A 26,243-nucleotide genomic window follows, 5' to 3' on the forward strand; every position below is an offset into this window, starting at 1 on the left:
TCAAAACTTGAGACCTGTGGTTACTGGTGCTAATCTGGCCATTCCATGCTTGTTCCCAACATACAATACAATAAAATAATACCAAAAAGTTAATCTAGATTTTTAATGTCTATTGATAATAGTACTACCACTTGTAAAAGCAGCTGTTTGAAATCTTCCATAGGACTTTCTGGAGAGAAAGAGAGACACACCAAGATAACGAATTTCTTCTAATTTCAACTTGGGAAAAGATAGTTATTGTTGGGATTAGCCTTATAAGATGCTGCCACTCTGTTTTACTTTGGGAGAACTTTATTTTCTAAAGGGAGAGGAAGACAGAAATTAATCCTTACATCCTCAAGGTAGTTCACAATGTACCAACAGCTCCACCATGACCATATCAAAAGTGCCACTGTGTTACCACACACAGCCAAAACAGTTAAATGCTCCCTTTTTATAGTCAGAAAGAATATGTGGAATTTCTTATTAGTTATATATGCATATAATGTCAGAGTGATTTTTCCCCATTGTTTTTAAACAAACATTCTACTAGTCTAAAAACTGAGCCAAGGAGTTGTACTTTCATAATTATCCTGCAATTAGTGTTATGTTCAAGAGACACTGCATTCTCATTCTCAACTTAGAGTCAAGCCAAATGCCAATGCAAACCCCCTGGGAAAAAAGAAGAGGAGCACAGCTTGGCCAAAGATAAAGACACTGCCTAAATCAAACACCTTGTCACTGACCCGTTAGGTTTGTATTAGACCATACAATACACAAAACATAATTAAAAAAAAAAAACTACCCACAGTACACCTCCCATTCCCACACGAGCCTGGCTATGCTGGTAAAACAACAACAATTATAGGCTAGAAAAAAAGAGAGACCAAGATCAAATCTGTATACTCTATAAACACTAAGTAATTTTATTTCCCCTATTCCTATAAGAAAAGCTTTTCCAAAAGGGAAAGTACACCAGCAAGGTCACAGGACACTTCTTTTTAAACTGTCTCTGTTTACTTGCTACCAATCCAAGAAAACGAATCCTCGCGTCACTAGATATAGCCAGTTTTCAATTATGGTCAGTTGCACTGCCATACCAGGGTGGGACAACCCTGGAGAACACGTTGTAACAAGGAAGCCTCTTCACTTTGCTCTCAGACAAATTGCTAGGGGATGATAAGGGAATGGTAATAGTTTTTTTGCCCACTCTTTTTTCTTCAGTAAATCAGTTTGGAGCAAACAAATGCCCCATTTACTCTGCCATTAGCCATTAAATTGAAAGTCTCATTTGCTTTATTTTTTACTTTCATTAAAGGAGAACAAAAAGGCAGTTAAATTAGCTACAGTACCCCATTGATCTATAAATATTAAAAATCCCTAATGGCCCAGACACTAAATATTCAACTTTTGAGAGATCTAACATCAAATTTGATGTATCCCTTTATGCTAATTCTCCTGGAACAGTGATCACTAGAATGGATCTATTGTTTTGCTTGGCTTTTTCTTCACCAACTTTCAAACACTAAAAAGTTTCCTGGGCTCTAAGTAGACCCACAGATGTTTATACCTCTCCTCCACCACTCCTCACCCGTCCTTTTATCTCAGAAGCGATGTCTATATTCAGATTACAATGTTCTCTTCTCAGCCTCTGGTCCAAAGTATAATATTCTAAGTCAGCTTGCCCCAGTTATTTCTAGTGTCACTGTGAATGTAGGAAAACCTAAATTTAGTTTTCAGGATCTAAAACCATGAGCATAAAAAGTCTTGGTTTCATAAAACCCATGACAAAACTAAGAGTCACAAAAATTTCTCTCTAAATGATCAAGTGTTCTCCAGAAATGTTTAACAAATGAATTTATATACACATACACACATAGACAGATTGACTTATGGTGACTTTAGATCATACTTGCCAGGACCCCTACTGATCAGATTAATCAAGTGACAATAAATATGCCAGTGTCCCTGACTATTCTCTTTTATTTCTTACTTTTTGTTTTGGTGAGGAAGACTGGCTCTGAGCTAACATCTGTTGCCAATCTTCCTCTTTTTGCTTGAGGAAGACTGTCACTGAGCTAACATCTGTGCCAATCTTCCTTTACTTTGTACAGGGATGCTACCACAGCATGGCTTGATGATAGATGTGTAGGTCCGCACCCGGGATGCAAACCCGCGAACTCGAGGCTGCTGAAGCGGAGTGCGTGAACTTAACCGCTGTGCCACCAGGCTGGCTCCACCTGACTACTTTCTCTAAGAAAACAACCCTTAGCATTTTAGGGAGATGGGAAAAAAAAAAATCCCCACAATAGGTCCTAATGAATCAGATAATGAATTGGAAGAAAAACCTTACAGACAAAAAGTGTACCAGCTAAACTCTTCAGTTTAGCACACTAGATATTTAGCACACTAGATGTGCATGAAAACTGGGAAATTTCTATCTGAAGAGTAGTGTGATCACCCACAGAATCCTTAGAAAGAGGAGCACGTACGCCATCACCAACAGCAGAACAGATTCCAGGGGCTTGAGATGGCACTGTAGTACCTCCAGGCACCAACCACCCCCAATTTTGTTCATCCTGTCTTATATGAACTATCAACAAGACATCTACTCTGTTAACCTAGATCAAGAAAGACTTGTTTCCCAGCTGGATATTCTAGTTTTATCAAAATTTTATCACAGCTGCTGCAGGCAAATGAATGTGTTTTGAAGAGGGTTAAAGTCATGAGATTGCTCTGTCTCCATTTTGCCACAAATTATCCATCCACAAAGCAAACCAAAGGTTACAGTACTACCACTCTCCTTAAAGGTTTCTGTTTGGGAAGGGTTAAATATATAGCATGGAAATGACAAGAAAGTGCCTTCTTACCTTACAAACAAACTCTTCCATTCTTTCCATAGCATGATGGGCTTGTAAGAGAGGGGACATGCCCATAAAACCTTCATCTTCCTGAGAAGCTTCACCATTGCACTCATGTTCCTCAGAGCTCTGTAAGGCAATCACAGAAAGAGTCAACAACAGAGACCAGGAGTCAAATGAAGCAATCATACACTTTCCTGCAAGAATTATAATGAAATTCTCTAAGGTCAAAACAAGGCCTCTGATAAGTAAAGTCAGTTAATTATAGAATTATGAGTATTAAAAATAAAGAAAAGTTACTTAATTCTTCTCTGACAGACAAATGAGCTACAACAGTACTCCTATGTTTGTTTCAGTAGCAAATTCCTGGGGTGGCCTGAATGGTTTGTTTCTTGTTTTAAGAATCATATTCACAGACCACATAATATTATATATATAAAGGTGTGAAATTACTAAGGAGATAATCTCCAAGATCCCCACCTGGTACATATAAAATAATCAATCATAATACAATGTGGGAAGTGCTCTAGGGGAAAAGAAGGAAAGGAGCAAAGAATACTTACTAAATTCTTTCTTTTTTTTTTCCTGAGGAAAATTTGCCCTGAGCGAACATCTGTTGCTAATCCTTCTCTTTTTTTTTTGCTTGAAGAAGATTAGCCCCAAGCCAACATCTGTGCTAATCTTTCTCTATTTCGCATGTGGGTCACCACCACAGCATGGGTGATGAGTGGTGTATGTCTGCACTCGGGATCCAAACCTGTGAACCCAGGCTGCTGAGAGGGAGCACGCCAAACTTAACCACTAGGTCATGGGGCCGGCCCCTACAAAATTCTTAAGATACGTCAAGCATAAAGGAAAGGACTTTATACAGGCCATCTAACTTAATCCTGATGATCACCTTATTAGATAAGTATTCTTATCCCCACTTAACATATAAAGAACATTAGGCAAAGGGGTTAAATAAATTGCCAAAGTTTAGTTAAAACTAGTAAAGTGGAAAAGTAAAAATCCAACACCCATTGTCTTCCCACATTCTTGAGGAAACGATCAACTTGTCTGGGGAAATGGAGGAATAAATGACAATCTGGTTAGACCTTAAGGGATAAATCACTAAAATTAAAATTTCTGTTTCCAGATCAAGTTTCATACTAGTTTAGACAGATAGATATTGCGAGAAGGGCAATGGACTAGAAGTCAGGAGACCCACATAGTAAGCCTGGTTCTACCACTAACAGCTACGGAACTTTCTACAGCTTCTAAAGCTTTCTGAGCCTCAATTTTCTCCTCATTTCCTCTAAAAGGAGGAGTGTAAACTAAACAGTCTCTACAATCTTCTCCACTCTCTAAACTTCTTGATTCTGTAATTCTTTGAAAAAGGACAGCCTAAGAGAGCTGTAATTCCACATCTAAGAGTCTAGTAGATAAACTACTGCTAACGTGCCTGCCTGAAGAAAGGAACTGATCCTCTGCCTCCCATCAGAAAACTAACTAGTAAGGAGGAACATGCAAAGGCCATAGCTAACCTGTCACACTTGAATCTGAGCAAATTTAAAAACAAATCCTAACATTTTATTTTCCTATTCTTCACTTTTCAAGAAAACTAGAGACTATAAGCAGCATGCAAAATATATTACACACCCAATTTCAAGTTTTAAAAAATTATGTTCTCCAAAAAAACTATCTCAAGTCTGCTTCTCTACTATTCTTACCAATAAAACACCTTCCCTTCTTCACTTACCTAAATTTACCTATCTACCCTGCAATGCCCAGCCTATCACATTTCTTGTGTAAAACTCTTTCTTAACTACCCTAGCCTAGTGTTTCTCAGCCTTTCCCTCATGGCTGCCACTTTCCCCACTGCCTTCCCAGGAGCATTTTCAGATTGCTTTCTCCCATCCCTATGAAATTTGAATTAACACAGATATACTATCTATCTGTTTATGTACTGTGGCTCTTTGGAGGCCTACAAACCATTGTTTTTCACTCCCTCCAAACAAGCAGCAATTTCACCAGAGAATGTATGCCCTACCTAACCCTAACAACTGCCTCCTCTTCTGAACTTCTTTAGCACTTAAACTCTATACCCCTTATTTGATGACTAATAATCTGATTACAGCTCTTGTTTGACTGACTTACACTGTTTAATTTTTTTTTTTTCGAGGAAGATTAGCCCTGAGCTAACTCCTGCCAAACCTCCTCTTTTTGCCAAGGAGGACGGGCCCTGAGCTAACATCCGTGCCCATCTTCCTCTACTTTATATCTGGGATGCCTGCCACAGCATGGCTTGCCAAGCAGTGCCATGTCTGCACCCGGGATTCAAACTGGCAAACCCTGGGCTGCCGAAGCAGAACGCACGCATTTAACTGCTAAGCCACCCAGCCGGCCCCTAATTAATGTTTGATAAAATTTTACTTTTTTAGTGTATCATTTCCGAAAATAAATTTTAAGTGTTGATGTTTGTCTTCTCCCCCATGGCTCCCAAAACAGCTCTGTGCAATATTTAATACACTTACATAGTGGCTAAATTAACTAATGCTTTAAAAGATTTTCAACAAAAAATTTAAAAAGACCGTCTCTAAGTAAACATAAAAAAAATGATAAAATTCCATTAAAAATCAACTATATGAAAACTGAAAATAGACAACTTGAAATGATTAGCAGACTGATTTTAAAGTATAAAATATAAACTTACATATAAAATATAAAATAGGTCAAATATTTATGTATGTTCAACATGTATCTGATTCTTCACAAAGAGAAACAGAAACAGGATTCAATCTTGATTCTTATATGAATAAATGTCAGCAGTTTCCAATAAAACTACAAATAAGTACATAAAACAGAACCACTGTTAAACGTTTCCAGTACTATCATAAGTAAAACCTGATTAAGTTGCAATCTGAAATATCAAAGAGATTTCTTACAATCAATTTTGAATATAAGGCTAAAAGTGCCTTTGGATCCATAGAAGACTGCTGATAGGAAAAGGTAAGCCAGCCTCACTGGCAAAAGAAAGGAGATCTCACATAGTTAATCTTAAAGACTCAGATAAGGAAAAATGAGGATAGGGTGCCTCTCTCAGTAGGCACTCACCACTATAGACGTCTACAGGAAGGAGAGATGAATGGTTCAGCGTCCGAATCATAGAGACGAAAAAGGGACAATGACACTGCTGTTGGGGAAGGAACAGCTTTGTGTCTTCAGCAGTGCTAATACAGGTTTATTGAAAGAAAAGAGAAGTACATTCAGAATGCAGCATATATGGTCTGGGTTGATCACAAATTAGGGGCCAAAAACACTGTTTATTCATTTAGTCAAATATTTTTTAGGAAAAGGTGGCTTTCCATAATGGATTAAGAGTGAGATTCAAGCCAGACAAAACTTGACTACTGATAAATTCTGTAATCTTTCACAAGATTACATACAACCTCTCTAAGCATCAGTTTCCTTATCTGTAAATGATTTTAACAATACTGTTCCTATACTGCAGATCTGTTTTAAGGATCAAAGGTAATGAACAAAAAGAAACTACCACAGGGCCTAGGACTCAGAAGGCGATAAATAAACGATGGTCTTTATCATTCTAACGATGGGCTAGGTACTGAGAACATTACAGTGGGCATCACGATCTAGTGGAGGAGACATGCACGTAAGCAAGTAACTACAGCAATGAGCTAATGAACAGGATGAGAAAGGTCTGATGCAAAGAGAAAAGGGAAAACAGTGAACTTTGGCACTGGTGGGAAGTTTTCCAGAAAGGTAACATCTGAACTAAGCCCTGAAAAATGTGTAAGAGTTCAACAGATATGACAGGGGAAAGGCATGACAGGTAAAGGTAATAGCATGTATCCAAAAACAGAGAGGAAAGAAAAAGCATGACACAAAGAATATGTAGTTTAGCATGGCTGCAGCAAAAAGTAAATGTGACGTGAGGCTAAAAAAGGTGAGTACAGAAACAATCCAAATGTCCATCAACAGATGAATAACAAACAAAATGTGGCATATACATACAATAGAATATGACTCAGTCATAAAAAGGAATGAAGTTCAGATACATGCTACCACGTGGATGAACCTTGAGAACATTGAGCTAAGTAAAATGCACCACATACAATAGGGCAAACACTGTACAATTCCATTTATATGAAATATCTACAACAGGCAAATTCATAGAGACAGAGTGTAGATTAGAGGTTACCAAGGACGAGGCTGGGAGGAGGAGGGAATGGGGAGTTATTCCTTGATAGGTATAGTTTCTATTTGGGATGATGAAAATTTCTGGAAATAATGGTAATGGCTGCAAAATATTGTGACTGTAATTAGTGCCACTTAACTGTACACTTAAAAACAGTTAGAATGGCAAATTTTCTGTTAAATATTTTACCACAATAAAAAAATAATTTAAAAAGAAGGTAAAGAGACCCACAGCAGCATTACTCATAATAGTCAAAAACCAAAAACAACCCAATTGTCTATCAGTAAGAAAACAGATAAACAAGTGTGATATATTTATATGACAGAATACTACTTAGTAATAAACAAGAACTGCTGACATGCAAAACAATATGGCTAAGTAACAAAAACAGGCTGAGTGAAAGAAGACATCATAAAGAGAGTGTGTGCTGTAGGATTCCATTTATATTAAGTTCAGCAACAAGCAAAACAAATCTATTGCAGTAGAGGCCAGAACACGGTCACCTGTGGGAATGGGTGTGAGGTGGGGAGGGGGCTAACTGGACAAGGGCATGACAGACGTTTCCGAAGCAACAGATATAACCTGAATCTTGATTCGTGTGGTAGTCATACATATGTAGCATCATCGTACTAGATATTTAAGATTTGGGTATTTTACTGTGTTAAATTATTCCTCAATAAAATGTTTTTGTGTAAATCATCCCTCAATAAAATGCTTTTAAAAAAAACAGGAGGGGGAGGAATGGAGGTGCAGTTAGGTAGGAACAGCTCTTTAAAGGCTTTTGATACTAAGAGGCTTTAGGCTTTATCTTGTAGGCAAAGCTAAGCATTTAAATTATGTGAGATCAGGCCAAGCTGAGCATTACTAAATTTGAATTTAGAAACTATCACTTTGGCAACAGAGAGAAGGCCACAAATGAAGAAGAGAAACAAGAAAGGAAAGAAACAAATTAAGAAAATACTTAAAAAGTCTAAAGCAGTTCTCAACTAGGGGTAATTTTGCCTTCTCCTCACTCCTCTATCCTCCCCTCAGACATCTGGCAATATCTGGAGTCATTTTTACTTGTCACAAGTCGAGGGAATGCTACTGGCATCTAGTAGGTAAGGCCCAAGATGCTGTTAAAATCCTACAATGCAAAGGACAGCTCCCCACAACAAAGAACTATCTGGCCAAATGTGAATTGTGGTCAAGAAACTCTGCTCTAAAGAAATGATGAGAGACAGGGACTTTACATCTCAAATTATATATGCCATGGTCCCGTATTATGTGTTCACATCAGAGAAAAAAATATTTTATCAGATGCTCCACTGTGAAAGATGCTAATAATATGAGCTACTTACTATTAAATAGTTACTAGTAACACCAAGGCAAAATAGTAGGCATTCAAAAAATTTAAAAAGTATTACTTGAACAGCTACCATTTTACAGATAAGGAATCTGAGCTTAAATGATTTCTTCAAGGTCAAACGCCTAGAAAACACCTGAGTGAGAAGTTCAACTCAGGTCCATATAGTTTCAAAGTTCATGCTCTATTCTTTCCATTCGATTATTTTCTAGATATGAAACTGCCTAATTTTGTGGGTAACAGACATTTGGCCAAAAGGCCACAACACACAGAGGCAGATCTTGTTTCGCATGGTAGTGCAGATAGCAAAAATGACTGTGCAAGCCAAAATCAGGTAAAGCAATCTTAATAAACAATGGGGAAAATGACTATTCCATGACCTTAAAGAAATTGTCAAAACATTAAAAACTGTCAGTTTTAAATGTACATGGAAATTTTAAAAAAATAGTAAAACTAGTATTTATTTAGTATGCTCTATTTTAAAACAGAAACATTGAGAATTGTTAATTTGCAAAAAAAAAAAAAGTACCAATAGTAATTTGAATAGTGCTTGCTGCCTTCTTGTATAACTTACAACACAGAGTGAGCATCTTTTCTCTGCTTTGGCAAACTGTCATACTCCTTTCTAAGTTTGGATCAGCTTTCAACATTTTATTCTTTGTGCTTTCAACGTCATGAAATATCTTTAAGAGTCCCTTAGACTTTTTTGCCTGCATCACTTCTCTGGACATCCTCATTCTTTTTGTCATTTTACTCACTGACATTGACAAGTCTGCCTTCACTAAGCTCCTCTGGCTGCATCTCTAAACTCTTCAATGGTGGCAGTGTCAACACTCCCACAGTCAGCTATTGCGTCTATAACTCCATTTGTGTTTGATTTGACTTTCACTTTCAGCATTATCATTTTCATTTCTTTGCTTCACTTCAATTTTTGTTAGCCAATTCTCTCCTCATTTCTGTAAAAGGTCAGATGGGTTTATCACTGGAAAGCAACCCAACTATACACTTGGTACTCTTGTACATTAAATGAATAACAGATGCACCATAGCCAATCAGTCCCTGACAGCCTTTCCAAAGACGTGATGTGACTGGCTACTAATCATGATGCACGTCTATTATTTGCACAGTGATCTATGCACTGAAGAGCTAGCAGAGAAGTTTGTACTTTATGCAATTATTCACAGTAAATACGCCACGGTAACTGGAAGTTGAATCATATTGTTGAGGGACTGGTATTATTTAACTAATCCATGATAACTGAAACTCATGCATACCGGAAACTTGCAAAGCTTTACAGCTGCCTGTATTCATCTGCTCATCTTTTAGAACTTCCCTTTCTACCCCAAATGGTTCTTCCAAAAAAGCTAATCTCAATCCAAGAGAATGCAAGCCCACATGTAAGGCAAGAATTTCACTGTAGATTACACTTCTAAGATGTTTTTTAGTTTTAGTCAGTTTTTTGTTAATAAATACCACCAACAGTAATAATTCCATCTCTGGTGGTTATGAGGCAGAATGCGATCAGTGGTCAGAAATACATATCTAGTAGAGATAAATACTTCCATCCATCCTGACACGTCAGCAAGATGTCTACATTTTTATCAAAGAATGTTTCCTTCAGAAGTGCAAAGTATCAACATGTCTGTTGATTTATCAAGGATTATCCCCAATTCCCACCCTCCTGTAACACAATACTCAGAAATACGTCCAAAAAAAATCCAATGTCTAACATACTAGACCATAATTAGCTATTTAATGTGTTCCAGCATTATGGAGCTGTTAATTAGGGATCTACAGGGAGTGGGTGGTGGTAACTACAACTCCCTGGGTTAGACATGGGATAACAAGTAGGAATAAAGGGGTAGAGTCAAACACTGGCTAGAACACAGGATAAAAAAACACTTTCTCTAGGGTACACAGGCAAGTTGATAGCTATGCCACATAATGATGATTTGGTAAGCCTATGCTGGGCACTATATATAAAATAGTCTCTGTATTCCAATATTAACTCTAAAGAACTACCTTGTCATGAGTCAAGATTACTTTCAACTTCTCATCCAGCGACCACTAAACCATAGAATCCAAAGATCTCTCTTTCAACAGTAACTGCACTGTATTAAGATGATCACATACAAGTGTTAAATACATGCTATGTTCTGCCTCTGTTGTCATATCTCTGACCCTCATCAAAACAAATTATGAAGAGAAACAGAACATCGTGAAAGACTAACAATTAAAACCAAAGGTCCCTAAAATAAAGGCATAAAATTTAATTCCTGAAGGCTTTCAATGAATAAATCACTATATTACACTTACAGAGAGGTCAATGCTCTGAAGGAAGTACAAAGTCATTTTTAGATGTTTTCTCCTCCTACACTCAGTGAAGTCCATCTTGAGAAGACTATGTTAAAGCTGGTTATATTTCAAAATACAATGATATCTGATATGATGATCTATCCAAAGCGCATCCTAAAATGACAATTCTCAAGAGCATATTTTTCCTTTGGAAAGATACACAACGATAATGATAAAGATGAATAGCCTTTAAGATCAGTCTAATATGAAAATAATTTGTGAATCTATTGGGCATTTATCTGTTTTAGCCCAACTCAATTCAACAGAGTAATTCAGTTTAAAAAGTATTTGTTAGGGGCCGGGCTGGTGGCACAGTGGTAAGTTTGCACATTCCACTTTGGCAGCCTGGGGTTCGTTGGTTCAGATCCCGGACTCGGACATGGCACCGCTTGGCAACCCATGCTGTGGCAGGCGTCCCACATATAAAGTAGAGGAAGATGGGCACGGACTCAGGGCCAGTCTTCCTCAGCAAAAAGAGGAGGATTGGCAGTGGATGTTAGCTCAGGGCTAATCTTCCTCAAAAAAAATAATTCATTAAAAGGATTTTTTTTTAAAGATTGGCAACTAAGCTGACATCTGTTGCCAATCTGTTTTTTTTCCTTCCTCCTCCTTCTTCTCCCCAAAGCCCCCCAGTACACAGTTGTATATTCTAGTTGTGAGTGCCTCTGGTTGTGCTATGTGGGACACTACCTCAGCATGGCTTGATGAGCAGTACCATGTCCACACCCAGGATCTGAACTGGCGAGACCCCAAGATGCCAAAGTGGAGCATGTGAACTTAACCACTTAGCTACAGGGCAGGTCCCCTAAAAAGATTTTTTAAAAGATGAGAAAAATATAGTCTCTGTCTTCCATGGGCTTACAACCTAAAAATGGGCTGAATAAATGAGTATAATAGAAATAAGGTATAGCTAGCTTAAAGCTAGGAAGCATAGAGCTCAGGGAAGGTTGGATGAGGAATAGAACTTCGGAAAGATGAAATAAAAGAGAATAGTCAAAAGGGGAAAGCAAAAGTATCATTTTGAGGAAAAGAGACTAGTTCAGTGCAGCTGAAACTTAGGAAGCATTTACAGGAGTACAGCAAGACATAAATTATATATTTAAATACTAATTGAAGTCAACACAGTACCACAGAGATCCACAATCATAATACCATCCAGTGAGAAGATAAAGGTTAAAGAAATGACAAAATACCCAGGGCTAGGGGCAATAAATCTTGGGTGAAAATTTGTCTACCTTTACAGATGTTACCGAGAACTGAGACCTGAATTCACAAGCTTAATTATGAGGACTAAGATCCAAGGCTCCTATATCAACATGACTTTATCATTTGTTCCAGGAAATTCTTGCCCAAGAAGGTAAGGATACAAACCATTAAATAGCTTTAGGAACGTCCCCAAAACAACAGATTCCTCAACCAGACCCTTAGTACAATAAATTGCTCAACTAAACAAACCTGCTAGCTTATCAAACAAATATTTAATCATCGAGACTCTCTCCACCAATCCTAAACTATCATATCACAAACTGTGCCCAATGCCAACGTGACTTGTGTTGAAAGACCTGCCTTAAACCACTAGAACCCAGAGCCCAAAACCCTATAAATAACTGTCAATGTCCCCTTTCTAAAACACTACTAGAACTCTTTAGGGCCATGTTCACTCTTACTGCAGTAAGTAATACATTTAGCTTAATTTGATCAACACGTGATTTTGCTAGTCTTTTTGGAAAGCTGTCAGGTTGAATCCAGCCCTAAATTTAGAAATCTATATGTCATAAGAGCATTAGCAAGCTGATATAGCTAAATTAAGGTGTCTACAAAAAAATGACAGCTCAAAGAGTAGGCATTGGTGAATGTGTCTGTTATAGTCCAATAGAGTAAGTACAGTATCTAATCTATAGGAACATTCATTTTGGCCTTCCTAGAAATATATATACCCTTAGCCTGTACAGACTAGTTATCGCTACCAAAGCTTGATGGAAAAGAGCTTTAAAATCACCCTTTTTTTAAATTCTTACATAGCAACTCTAATCTTAACTGAATTTCCTAAGCAGGCTTCCTCAAGAAAAGAAACTGACGTGATCAGCAGACAGGAGTCTATTTACAAGTTAGCTTTTTTATGATAAACTAATATAGAGTGGCTTTCCTATGAGTTTGGTTAAAGTAAATCAGTTCAACAGAATAATCCCTAGGTTGAATGAATAAAAGTTGGCTCCTAATCCCCAATTTATGAAGAAAAATCTGTAGCAGAGGAAAAGCAGGACAACCAAGAAGGCTGCTCTCTTTATTCAACTTAATACCTTGAAAATTCGGAGATGTGAAATAAAGCCATAAAACTAAAGATCAGGGCAACCTGGTTTGAAATGCCTTGTGTTTTTTTTCTAAAGAGCTTATAAAATGCTTAACTATATACTTCAGTAGATACAGTTAAAAGAGCCCAGGCTTTAGAGTCAGAGGCCCAGAAGCAATGGCCTATTCATTTCAATCAATACACAACATTACACATTTCAAAAAGAATTTTGGATGATGGAAGAATATTGGACCAGGAGTCTAGAGATCTGGATTTTAGGCCCCAATCGCCTAGGCTTACTTGCTACCAAACCTTCCGCTCCCTTGTACCCTTGATCCTTCACTCTAGCTATGCTGAACATTTTGCACGTTCAGACATCATTACATATCAATGTATATTCAATACACGTTAGCTATTATTATTACTACTAGTCTCTAAAAAGCATCAGGCTATTTATTACTTCTGAGTGTTCACATCTGCTATTCCCTTTGCCTAGATGCCCTTTAGTCCTTTCTCTTAGCTAACTCTGAAACTCAAGTTTTACCTCTCCAGATCTCCGCCTGTAGGTAGAGTTGCTCCCATAGCACCCTATGCAAACAATCACACAGCACTTACCACAAATGTACTGATTTACTTGTCTATCTCTCCAACCAGACTGTAAGCTGCGTAAGGGCAGAAACTATATCTTATCTTTGTATTACCAGAGGACCAATACATGGTTTAAAAAAACCTAAAAGATATCTGTAACGAATAAATGCGTGCATGCATGCATCTTTACTAAACTAAATGACTCTTGGTATTCCTTCCACTCTGACATTCCAGGAACCAAGTCTGGGTACTTGAAAGAAGCTGGTATTTAATAGAAATTAGGAAGTCAGAAGGAAAAGCTGGTAAGGGAGGGAATAGGCTAAATTAGTTCAATTTGAAAGGGTTAAATGTCCAATAAAGAGGTCAGCACTAATGTGACAGATTTAGAAATCACCTTTGTGAAAACTGCTGAAATCGAAGGTAGTTGAGATATATGGATAAGTTCAGGACGTGTTTATCAGGATTTACTGCAATTACTTGAGCACTATCATAAAGGAAGGACAAGGTAACAATTACTATTTACTGTGCACTAACTACATGTCAAACACTGTACTAAATGTTTTTACAAATTAAATAATCAAATCCTCAGAACAACCTTTTGAGATGAGTATTTCTATCCCTATTTTATAATGTGGAAATCTAGATTGAGTGAAGTAAATGAGGAGAGAGAAGCTAAGGGAAGTTACATAGTTCTAAGTGGCACCTTGATTCCCAACCTAATGACATCTTACATGTAGGTCCTTCCTACTATGTTTCAAATCCATGTAGGTGCTATAGTGATTTACAAAATACAAATTCTCTTAAGATGAACTGAATTCATAGTCACTTTCTATCATTTAGTTTTTTCAAACTAATATTAAAAATATGACTATCATGTAGAGGGTCTGTTAAATGTTTCTGACACTTAAAGGAGGAAAGGGGTCATTTCCTGACCCAGCAATTCCACTCCTACATGTATAGCTAAGAGAAATGCATCTATACGTTCATCAGAAGACAAGTACTAGAATATTCACAGAGACACTATTCCTAATAGCCCCAAATTGGAAATAATCCAGATAGCCTTCAACAAGAGAATGAATAAACAAAATGTGGTACAGTCACGTAAAGAAATACTATAGAGCGGTGAAAATGAACACTCTACAGCTACACTAAGTAAATACAGATAAATTTCACAAACCTAATGCTGAGTAAAGAAGTCAGATAAACAGAGTACATATTGAATGGTTCCAATGACATAAAGTACAAACACAGGCAAAACGATGCCATTAGAAGTCAGGAAAACAGTTACCTTTGGGGGAGGGAGCACTAAGGGGACATCTAGGAGTGTTGGTTATGCAGGTGTGTCCAGTTTATGAAAACTTATCACCCTATCCACTTATGATACATGCACTTTTCTGCATGCATTTTATACTTCAATGAGATTTCTGGGGTTTTTTTCTTTTAAGGATCCTCCCACTCAAAAACGTTAGGAAATAACGCTGTAGAAGAGACCAGGGATTCAAATCCGGGTATCTCTGAACCCAAAACCCGTTTTTTCCCTTTTACCAAAGTGCTTCCTTTGAGATTATCCACTGGCACACAGAAATAACTTCACTACATAAAACCAAACATGACATAAGTGACATAAGTAGCCATTAAATAGGGCTGTTCAATCAAAGACTCCTAAGGGACTGATCTATGAAAAAACTAATTATGACCCTCATTCATCTTTTATCCTCTAATAAAAAGTGTTAAAACTATAGCGGGAGGACCAGAGAAATTTGGAGATTGAGAAAACCTTAGGTATCACCTAGTGCAACAACTTCATTTCAATATGAAGAAAATGAGGTCCAAAGAAATTAAGAAAATTGGCCAAAGTCACACAGCTGTTTGGCAACAGGGCCAGAGCTAAAACTCAAGTTCAATCACTCATTCATTTCTTTACTTAAATATTTATTGAGCAAATACAATATTCCCAGACTATTTTAGGTGTTGTCGATAGACATTACGTTCAGGTGAGTGGAGACAAACAATAACCACATCAATCTTTTATTTTCAGATTTTTAAATTTTTTTCCTTTTTCTCCCCAAAGCCCCCCAGTACATAGCTGTATATTCTTAGTTGTGGGTCCTTCTAGTTGTGGCATGTGGGACGCCACCTTAGCATGGCTCCATGAGCGGAGCCACATCTGGGCCCAGGATTCGAACCAATGAAACACTGGGCCACCTGCAGTGGAGCACGTGAACTTAACCACTAGGCCACGGGGCCGGCCCCTCTTTTTCTTTTTTTAAAAAAGATGATTACAAAGTCTAATAAGAATGATAATATAAAAACAGGAATCTGATTAACTTTGTCCTTTCGATGGGACAGTGCCTTTCTAAGGTGAAATTTAAGCAAGTCCTTTCTTTTTGACACAAATATACACCCCTCCGATGATGTGCTACATCTGACATTTATTAAGTACCTTCCACGTACCAGGCATTGTTCTCACTGCTTTACATGTACTAACTTATCTCATTCTCACTACAACCCTGCAAGACAAGGTACATACTACTAGATACTCCATTTACAGAAGAGGACACACTCAGCTCTTCTAGGCCTAGCCTTACCCTGCTGGAAGTTCCATCAGTCTGGAACCTATACATATGTATTATAAAAAGGAGAAGACTGTAATCATTGGTCCTCGACTTATAAGTGTGCCCCAGAATCATGTCGGGGAGCTTGTGAAAAACAGAGATGCCTATTCCAGAGATTTTAATTTTAAGTATTTGATTTCCAGTCCAGTACTTTTTTCTTTTTCTTTTTTTTTTTTTTTTTGAGGAAGATTAGCCCTGAGCTAACATCCACTGTCAATCCTCCTCTTTTTGCTGAGGAAGACTGGCCCTGAGCTAACATCCGTGCCCATCCTTCTCTACTTTATATGTGGGATGCCTGCGACAGCATGGTCTGACAAGCGGTGCCAAGTGTGCACCTGGGATGTGAACCAGTGAACCCAGGGCCTCCGAAGCAGAGTGTGTGAACTTAATCGCTGTGCCACCAGGCCAGCCCCTCAGTACTCTTTCTTAAATGAGCATTTTGCTTAACAAGGAACCAAACAGATTAACCTCTCCATCACCTCAAATAAAGGACTTCTACACAGAGAAACTGAATGTAACTGTGCACACAGGTTATTTCATTTGATGCCACCTGAGAGTCAATTCCACAATTACAGTGGATCACTATCACCTATCACAGGATCTCTTTTTTCCACAATTTTGACCATGTCTGGAAATAAGGTCCTTTAAAATGTATTAAAGGCAAAAAACCACTGAACTTGCCAAATCATACTTTTGACAATAAACCAATGAAAAGAAAATCCAGCCCCCATGAAGAGAAAAAGCAAAGGATCCTCCAAAACAAGTCCTAGTGTACAACTCATATCAATTCAATGCAGCCTCAGTTTCCTCATCTGTAAAACAGAGATACTACTAACACCTATTCCACAAAGGCTACTTTAGGAATGAATGAGATGATATTTGCAAAAGAGCTTAGAAAATTGCCTCATACATTATAAAGGCTCAATAAACATGAGCTAGCGTTATTCTTCTGATAAATAATAAGAATGAATTTATTCCATTATAGATTAAGTATGTTAGTTAAGTTTTCCCTGAACACTGAAACAGCATTACCCTAATGTTCTCTTCCTGTACATCTCTTTAAGGAAACAACTTAAGGCAATTTAGACATAGAACTCTAAATTGGCTGCTGCTAAGTTCATTCAACAACCATGTATTATATGCCCACCATGAATGAAAGACTGGGCTAGAATCTGAGGATGAAGTGAACAAAAGACAAAATTCATTCCACCAAGGAACATAGAGCCTACAAGCAAAAATAATTATTAAACATCTAATCATATGAATACATAATTATAAGTTGTGATATGTACTGTGATGGAAAATAAAAGGTTGATTAAAGATAACTGTGGGGAAGCTGATACAGAACGGGAACAGAGAATTTGAGAAAGGTTTCCGAGGAAGTGGTACTTAACCTGAATACTAAAGGATGAGCAGCAGTTAGCCAGAGGTGTGGATATAAGAACACTCCAAGCAGAGGAAACAGCCATGTTTGAAGGCTCTGAAGCTGGAGAGAGCCCAGCCTATTTAAGGGAGTGAAATAAGGCCAGTGTGGTTGCCCCTCACGGAAGAAGGAAGAGAATGTTCCAAAATAAGGTCAGAGAGACAGGCAGAGGTGAGATCACGCAGAGTACTGTAGGCTATGGAAAGGAGTGAGGATTTTATCCTAAGTGCAATGGGAAGCAAACAAAGAATTTCTAAAAATGGGAATGGCATAACAAACTCTGCATTTTTCAGAGCTCTCTTTAGCAACTGTGTGAAGAATATATTGGACAGGAACAAGAAACAAAACAGAAAGTCCTGTTCGGAGGGCTAGCGCAATCTTCCAGACGGAAGATGACAGTGGCTTAGACTAAAGTAGTGACAGTATAGATGAAAAGAAATGGACTGTTAGAAATTGAATGAACACAAGGTGAGTTCTGTAATAGGTGTGAATTTAGCTTCTACTTCCAAAGTCATCAAAGAGGTTAAATAATTGGAATCCTTAGCCACAGCTAACCGAGGCAGGTCACCTGATGAAAGCTCAGGAGTCATCTGTGACCAAATGAGATACTACTTCACACCCACTAAGACAGCTATACTCAAAAAGACAGACAAAAACAAGTGTTGGCCAGAATGTAGAGAAAAGTGGGACCCTCAAACACTGCTGGAAGGTATGCAAAATGGTACGGCTGCTGCGGAAAACAGTCTGGCAGTTCCTCAAAACGTTAAGCAGAGTTAACAAACGGCCCAGAAAAATCACTCCCATGTATATCCAAGAGAAATGAACACATATGCCCACACATGAATATTCACCGCAACGTTATCGACAACAGCCAAACAGTGGAAACAACACAAATGTCCATCAATTGATTTTGGATAAATAAAATATAGTATTATCCATACAAAGGAGAATTATTCAGCCATTAAAAGGGAATGAAAGGGTTGGCCCCGTGGTAGAGTGGTTAAGTTCAGCGCTCAGCTTCAGAGGCCCAGGGTTTTGCCAGTTTGAATCTTGTGCGCAGACAGGGAACTGCTCGTCAGGACACACTGAGGTGGTGTCCTACATGCCACAACTAGAAGGACCCACAACTAAAAATACACAACTATGTACCAGGGGACTTTGGGGAAAAAAAGGAAAAATAAAATCTTTAAAAGGGAAGGAAGTTCTGATACATGCTACAACATACATGAACCTTGAAAACATTAAGCTAAGTAAAAGAGGAAGTCACAAAACACCACATATTGTATGATTCCATCTATATAGAAAGTTCAGAATAGGCAAATTCGTAAAGAGAGAAAGTAGATTAGAAGTTGCCTAGGGGACCAGACCCATGGCCGAGTGGTTAAGTTCGCATTCTGCTTCAGTGGCCCAGGGTTTCAATGGTTCAGATCCTGGACGCGGACATGGCACCTCTCATCAGGCCATGCTGAGGTGACGTCCCACATAGCACAACCAGAAGGACCTACAACTCGAATACACAACTAGGTACTGGGAGGCTTTGGGGAGAAAAAGAAGAAAAAAGGAAAAAAAAAAGATTGGCAACAGATGTTAGCTTAGGTACCAGTATTTAAAAAAAAAGTTGCCTAGGATTCAGAGAGTGGGGATAGGGAGTGATAGCTAATGAGTAAGAGGTTTCTTTTGGGGTGATAAAAATGTTCTAAACTTAGATTGTTGTGATGGTTGCAGAATTCTGTGAACATACTAAAACCCTTCAATTTTACAGTTTAAATTGGTGAATTTTATATGTGAATTACCTCAATATTTTTTTCTAAACAGTCAACTGTGAGTAAATGGGACATTTTCCTTTAACAAACAGCAAATAAATCTAACTTTATTTCCCAAAGATTCCTCAGAGGACGTATAGTGACTGGTCCCTTTGCAAAGCATTTTCCTGAGAAGTTTTTAATACATTAACTATCTTCAATAAAATAGAACTGCATAACTTTAGGCGTTAGTTTTTTGGGGGATTTTTTGGTGAGGAGTACTGGCCCCGAGCTAACAACTGTTGCCAATCTTCCTTTTTTTTCCTCCTACCCAAAGTCCCAGTACATAGTTATATATTCTAGTTATACATCCTTCTAGTTCTGCTTTGTGGGACGCCACCTCAGCATGGCTTGATGAGTGGTATATAGGTCCATGCCCAGGATCGAAACCGACAAACTCCAGGCATTGAAGCGGAATGCGTGAACTTCACCACCATGCCACCTGGCTGGCCCCAAGGCACTAGTTTTCAAACAGTAGTGAGTATCTTAATCACTTGTGAAGTTTTTAAAAAATACATACATTCAGGACCCAAAGATTCTAATTCAGTAGGTCTGGAATGAAATTCTGGTATTTGTATTTATTTTCGTTAAAGGGCCATATGTGATCAAATAACACTCCTAATAGGTTCACTGATTTAAAGGAACCTGCTGGTAAACGCTTGTACAAAAAGACATATCACTCTGTAACAGATATAACTACCTTTAAACCTTATTTTTATAAATTCAGAATTTCACTTAACTTGTTTTTAATTAGAAAAAAAAAAAAGACACTCCCCCATTGCCTTTCCTATTACACTTTTATCCTTAATGAACGACTGGCATTCAATGCAACTAGAGAGCCTAAGAGAAACTACCATCATATTTTTAAAAAGTCTACGCAATCTAGTTAAGTTCTACATCTTCAGAAAAAGAAGGAAAAAATACTCAAAGAAAATGATGCAGAATCATTAGAAATGTGACAGACTGCACTATGATACATCAGGTTTATTTATTTTCAAAATAAAGAGAAAATCCAGTAAAAGGTTAGAATGCATCTGAGAAGCAAAATTATCCTGGCCTAACAGAAAATGAGGTGTGCAATAACAATTCTATCAAAAAACAAGTACCAACACTGAATCTAACCTCTGGGCTCAACAGAAATACTCAGGGGCAGAAGTTGGAATTGAGAAACATGAAGTCAGTGTGGTGCCAGTTCTCACAAAGGCAGCTCTTTTGAGCAGAAAAAGCAGTCAGAAGGCTTAGCACATGCTCTCATTTAGTCATGTGACCTTGGACAAATAACTCTAAGCTTTCTAAATCTTACTTTCATCTACTTTCAAAAAGAGATCATATTTGTTCTTCCTATTTCAGAGCGCAGTTTTGAGAAGCAAATGGACAATATCTGTGAAAGTGCTACATACAAATTTAAGGCATCATCAGAATTACATAGAAGGATACACTCTACTTGCTAATAGTTCACATACTTCCGCTTCAAAACTGGAAATTACAAGAAATGAATTCTTTCTCCAAAACCAAACAAAAACTCAGTATATAGAACTCTTCAAGTCACTTGAAGATTTAATATTTTCTTTTTCAGTCTCAAAATTTCAGTTTTCTGTAACTCTATCCTCCTTATTCTATTCTTTTCTAGCTCCCATGATTATTCTATACTAACAACCCTGAAATTAGCAGCAAGGAACAGAACTGTGTACAGATTAAATATAGAACAGAAGTTGCAATGAATGGAGAAGGGCCAAGGAAAGACTACAACAGAAGACAAGTTCTCATTGTTAAATGATCCAATAAGTTTTCTATTGAAACCACTTCCCAAGTAGTACTACATACAGAAACCACCTCCTCTTTTTCAGCAAAGAACTTCCACTCCAAAGAGAAACAAAACACAAAAAAACACATTTTCAATAGAAAAAAACAGTTTCTTCATCAGTAAATTGAAAAAGGTAAACAAGATGGTTTCAGAAAGCCTTTCAGCTCTAAGATTCCACCATCTATGGATAAGATCCTCTCGTTGCTTGATTCCTCACAGAAAATCTGTTAAAACAGACGGGAAGAAAGAAATGGTTCTTTTGTTAAGGCTGTTGGCTTTTGGATTAGCTCTAAGAGTAAAGTAAAATCAAATACAGGTTTTCAGGGCAATATAATGAGTTCACTCATAAGGATGAAAAAAATCACATTCACTTGATTATTTGTTAGTGGGAAAAAAATACAAATACCATATTTGGTAGACTCCACTCTCTCAAGTGAAGATGGTAAACAAAAATAGAAAAACACAGACAATTAATGGAAATCTGATACCAAAGGGACTGGGTGGACAAATTCTCAACTAAATAAACATATTTTACTATCTCATAGCTAAAATGTGATAACTAATATTCTAAAGAGAACTTTGTTGCCATTTTTAATCTCAGTCAAATTGGCTAGCCTAAAATTCCTTCAAGCTTTAAAATTCTTTCAATTCAATAAGCACGTGCATCAATTCTAAATACAGTTAAGAAATAGTGGTACATTAAAATCACATAGTGATAGGGGCTGGCCCCCTGGTGTTTCGTTGGTTCGAATCCTGGGCGCGGACATGGCACTGCTCATCAGACCACGCTGAGGCAGCGTCCCACATGCCACAACTAGAAGAACCCACAACGAAGAATACACAACTATGTACCGGGGGGCTTTGGGGAGAAAAAGGAAAAAAATAAAATCTTTAAAAAAAAAAAAAATTCTTAAAAAAAAAAATCACATAGTGATAGTCACTACCTACTCAAAATCTCTCTTAAGGTGACAAATGAGAATCTCAAATCTCACATTCTACAACAGAATTCTTGATTTCCCTCCTTTAAACCTGCTCCTTACCAATCTTGGTTTTAGCTCAGTTAAAATATCCCACAATCGTCCTCGATTCCTCTTTTCCTCACTCTCCACATCTAATCCATTAGGAAGTCCTGCTGGCTTGACCTCCAAAATATACCCAGAATCCATCCACTTCTCACCTTTTCTGCTGCTACTACCACCCTGTTTCAAGCCAATGGTATCTCTCACCTATAATATTCTAATAGGCTCCTGTCCTCATTCTATCTCTTCACAACCCATTCTCCACATCCAGAGTGACCTCTGTAAAATCACCACTCTCTCCCTCCTATTTAAAGACCCCAGAGGCTGCCCATTTTACAGCAGACTTTATTAAAATAAAATCTAAACTCCTTCTACATGCCTACATGATCTGGTCCCTCCCTGGCCCACTTGCCTGGTCTCATTTCACTCTTCCTTCTTATTCCTTCTGCTCTAATCGCACTGCCTTTCTCTCAGGTCTTTTTGGGAAAAAAAAAAGGGGGAGGAGGAAGAGAAACAGAAAAACCTATCCCTACCTTTGCAGCTCTGCACTAGCTTGTTTCCTCTACTTGGACACACTCTTCCCCCAGGTCTTTGCTGATTCCTTATCATTCAGGCCTCACCTCAAACATGCTCTCTCCTTAGAGAGGCTTTCCTTTACCACTGTATCTAAAGAATCGGGGTTGGGGACGAGGGAGCACTGGGTGGGTAACAGGCAGAGCACAGATTTTTAGGGCAGTGAAACTACTCTATATAATACCATAATGATGGATATACGTCATTATACATTTGTCCAAACCCACAGAACAGACAACATCAAGAGTGAACTGTAATGTAAACTATGGACTGTGGGTGATTATGATGTGTCAGTATAGTTCATCAATTATAAACAAATGTACCACTCTGGTAGCAGATGTTGATAGTGGGGGAGGCCACGCATGTGTGAGGGCAGGGGGTATGTGGGAAATCTCTGCCGTTTCTCCTCAATTATGCTGTGAACCTAAAAATGCTCTAAAGAAAATTAATCCTTAACAAAAAATAAAAATTTTATAAAAGCACCTAACTACCCCATTACCTTAGCATACTTTTTTCCTCATAGCACTTATCACTGTCTGTAAGTATCTTATTCATTTACGTGTCTCAGGGGTTTGTTGCCTGTGTCTTCTCCACCTCTGCACTTGGCACCACACAGGCAAGAATCATGGCTCTTATTCACCACCATACTCCTAGCACTTAGAAAGGCACCTGGCCCAGAGACTGTGTTCCACCCTTCAGGCTGTGGACAGCACAGCTTAAGACAGATCATTTACATGGATTACAATTTGATGGAATCTCTTGGAGACCTGCAAAATGATAGCCAGGAGTTAGATAAATAGAAGAACCCAGACCTTCCAACTGTCAACCCAGTATTCTGTGCTCTAAGTAGAAAATTCTCCACCATCAGACTCAGCACTGAGAATTTCTATTATGAAGTACATAACCTACATAGACCCTGGGATGGGGAATGCTTTTTTCCTTTAGAAATTGTGGCAGATCATACATTAAAGTTCTCAATTATTCACTCACTCCTTGACATAAAGGAATACAATCCCCAACCCACTGTCTTTGGACCTGGCCACATAACTACTTTGGCTAATGCAACGCAGGCAGATGTAACATCCATCACACATAAGCAGAAACTTTACATGCAAATGTGTAATTCGTCTTGTTTTCTGGGACCTTTGCAATTTGCCATGAAAACATGTCCCAGACAGCCCCCTTCAGCCTGTGTCCCGGAATGAGAAGACACATGTGGCAGACCTGCAGTAGACTGGCAACCTGGAGCAGTCACACCTGACTTACAGCCATCATAAAAGGTGAGTGTATATTGTTGTAAGTCACTGAGCTTTTGGAGGATTTAGTTCCTGCAGCAAAAGCTGACTAACACAAGAACATAGTTTTTGGTACACTAAGATATTCACCTAACTCTAAGTTTCAGTGTATATGATTTTACAAGTTGTAATGATATAAATACTATTTTATCTTCTTTTTTTAACATTACTTAATATGCATATTATGAATGTTTTTAGAGATAAGGAAAATTACCAGAACATCTGTCTGCACTGAAGATACTTGTTTTATGATTCATAATTCACATTTTGATATTTAAATATCACGAAAGTATGGGGGCCTGGAATTGGCCATGCCAAGATACGTCTCTTTGGCATGAGGATTATTTGGGACAGGAAAGGAGGCTCTGAGGAGTGGAACTTGCTTGCCTTTTGTTAAGAAACATTTACATTGTAAAGGAAATCTCCATCTGTAAAGGTCCCTCCCTCTCTGTACCAGAAAGAAGAAAGGGGATGACCTTATCTCTAGAAACTCTTAATCAATGAGGAAGGCAAGAACTTAAATCTGCATTTGTTTATTGTGCTTGTCTGATAACCTCCTGTAACTGACTCCCCCAACCCCCAACATCCTCCTTTGTCTTTAGCTGGATATGATATTTAAGTGGGGACTTCGGCCATTTTGGCAAGTTGCTCAGCTTGCCTGACCTCTCCCATGTAGACGTGTTACAAAGCTTTGTTTAATTTTCTCCTGCTATTCTGTCTCATGTGAATTTAATTCATTCTCCAGCCAGACGAACCCAGAGAGGGTAGAGGAAATGTCTTCCTCCCCTACAAAAGTACGCAGAGCATGGATTCCAAGTATAAGTCCACAGAATCCAGGAAAAATTCTTGACAAATCTAGAGAGTTAGAACATAGGAGGCTTTAAAGTCCTCCACTTTTAGTCTTAAGTATTCCTTTTGTAGTCCAAAAATATGTAAAAAATAAATACATCTACACATGTGTCATCAGTAGACTGCAAAATGTACTCATTTAAGAAGGAATAAGCAAAGAGTTAAAGATTTTATGTAATTCTAATTGTTATTCTGCATGGGAAATCAGAAAGTTTTAAAATAATTTCAGCACACAGAAAACACACTTGGAAAAAAATTCACTTGTTTGAAACATCTTTTTACACAAAAGAGAAGGAAGTGCTTACTACACATGTCATGAATACCTTATCACCTGCTATTTACAATTTGATCTACTCCAATGTCTGGTTTCTGTTCCCACCTCTCCACCAAAATAACTCTTGCTAAATTCACCAACCAAATCCAATGGTTACTTCTCTATCCCGTTGGTCCATGACCTCTTTAGCAGATGCAAACAAATCACTGCTCCCTCCCCTCCTTCTTGAAACACTTTCTTGGCTTTTGTGATGCAATACTTTCCTAGTTTTTCCTCCTATCTCACAGGTTTCTCTTTCTTAGCTTTCTCTACTTGCTTTCTCTTGATGAAATGCCGTATGAATGATGGTGTTCTTCAGGGTGGGTCCTTCTCTTTTCCCTCTCTTCACTCTTCACCTCTTAAGTAACCATAACCATTTCAATATTTTTGAATATCATCTATATTGCTACTACTTCCTAAATGATTATTTCCAGCACAGACCTCTCTTTGGAATTCCACACTCATACCAACTACTTTCTTGATCTATCCACTAAGATATCTCACAAGCATTTCATATTTAACATGGCCAAAAGTAAACTCCTGATCCTCTCACCTAAACCTGCTTCACCTCCAAACTCAAACTCTAGTTTTTCCTGTCTCACAATATATCATACCTCCATCAATCCAGTTATTCACATCATGCCTCAGAGTCATTCTTGTTATTTCCTTCTTCCTTAACCAATCACATCCAATCCACCAGCAAATTCTTTCAAGTCTACCTTCAACACATAGCTCAAATTGATCTACCTCTAGCCAACTCCACCATCACCATCAACTCAGACTGAGTTACTCTCATGAATTTCTGTAGCAGTCTTCTGACTCATCTCCAAGTTTCCCTTCCCCACAACTGCCCCCATAATCTACTTCACATAAGAGCCAAGAAGTGATCTTTTCAGAATGCAAGTAAGAGCTTATCACCCTCCTACTTAAAATGTTC

General features: G+C 38.0%; 1 protein-coding gene across 7 annotated transcripts in view; it reads right to left on the reverse strand.

Moving 5' to 3' along the window:
- ADIPOR2 (adiponectin receptor 2) overlaps nt 1-26,243 on the reverse strand; it is a 125,938-nt gene that overhangs the window by 12,321 nt on the left and 87,374 nt on the right. For all 7 annotated transcript variants that reach the window (XM_070620356.1, XM_070620360.1, XM_070620359.1 and 4 more), the window contains exon 3: nt 2,850-2,969. In XM_070620356.1, coding sequence (XP_070476457.1) covers nt 2,850-2,969 — 120 coding nt within the window. The remainder of the gene's footprint in view (nt 1-2,849; nt 2,970-26,243) is intronic.

This window comes from Equus przewalskii, chromosome 5 (assembly GCF_037783145.1).
Source record: "Equus przewalskii isolate Varuska chromosome 5, EquPr2, whole genome shotgun sequence".
In the NCBI taxonomy this organism is placed as follows: Eukaryota; Metazoa; Chordata; class Mammalia; order Perissodactyla; family Equidae; genus Equus; species Equus przewalskii.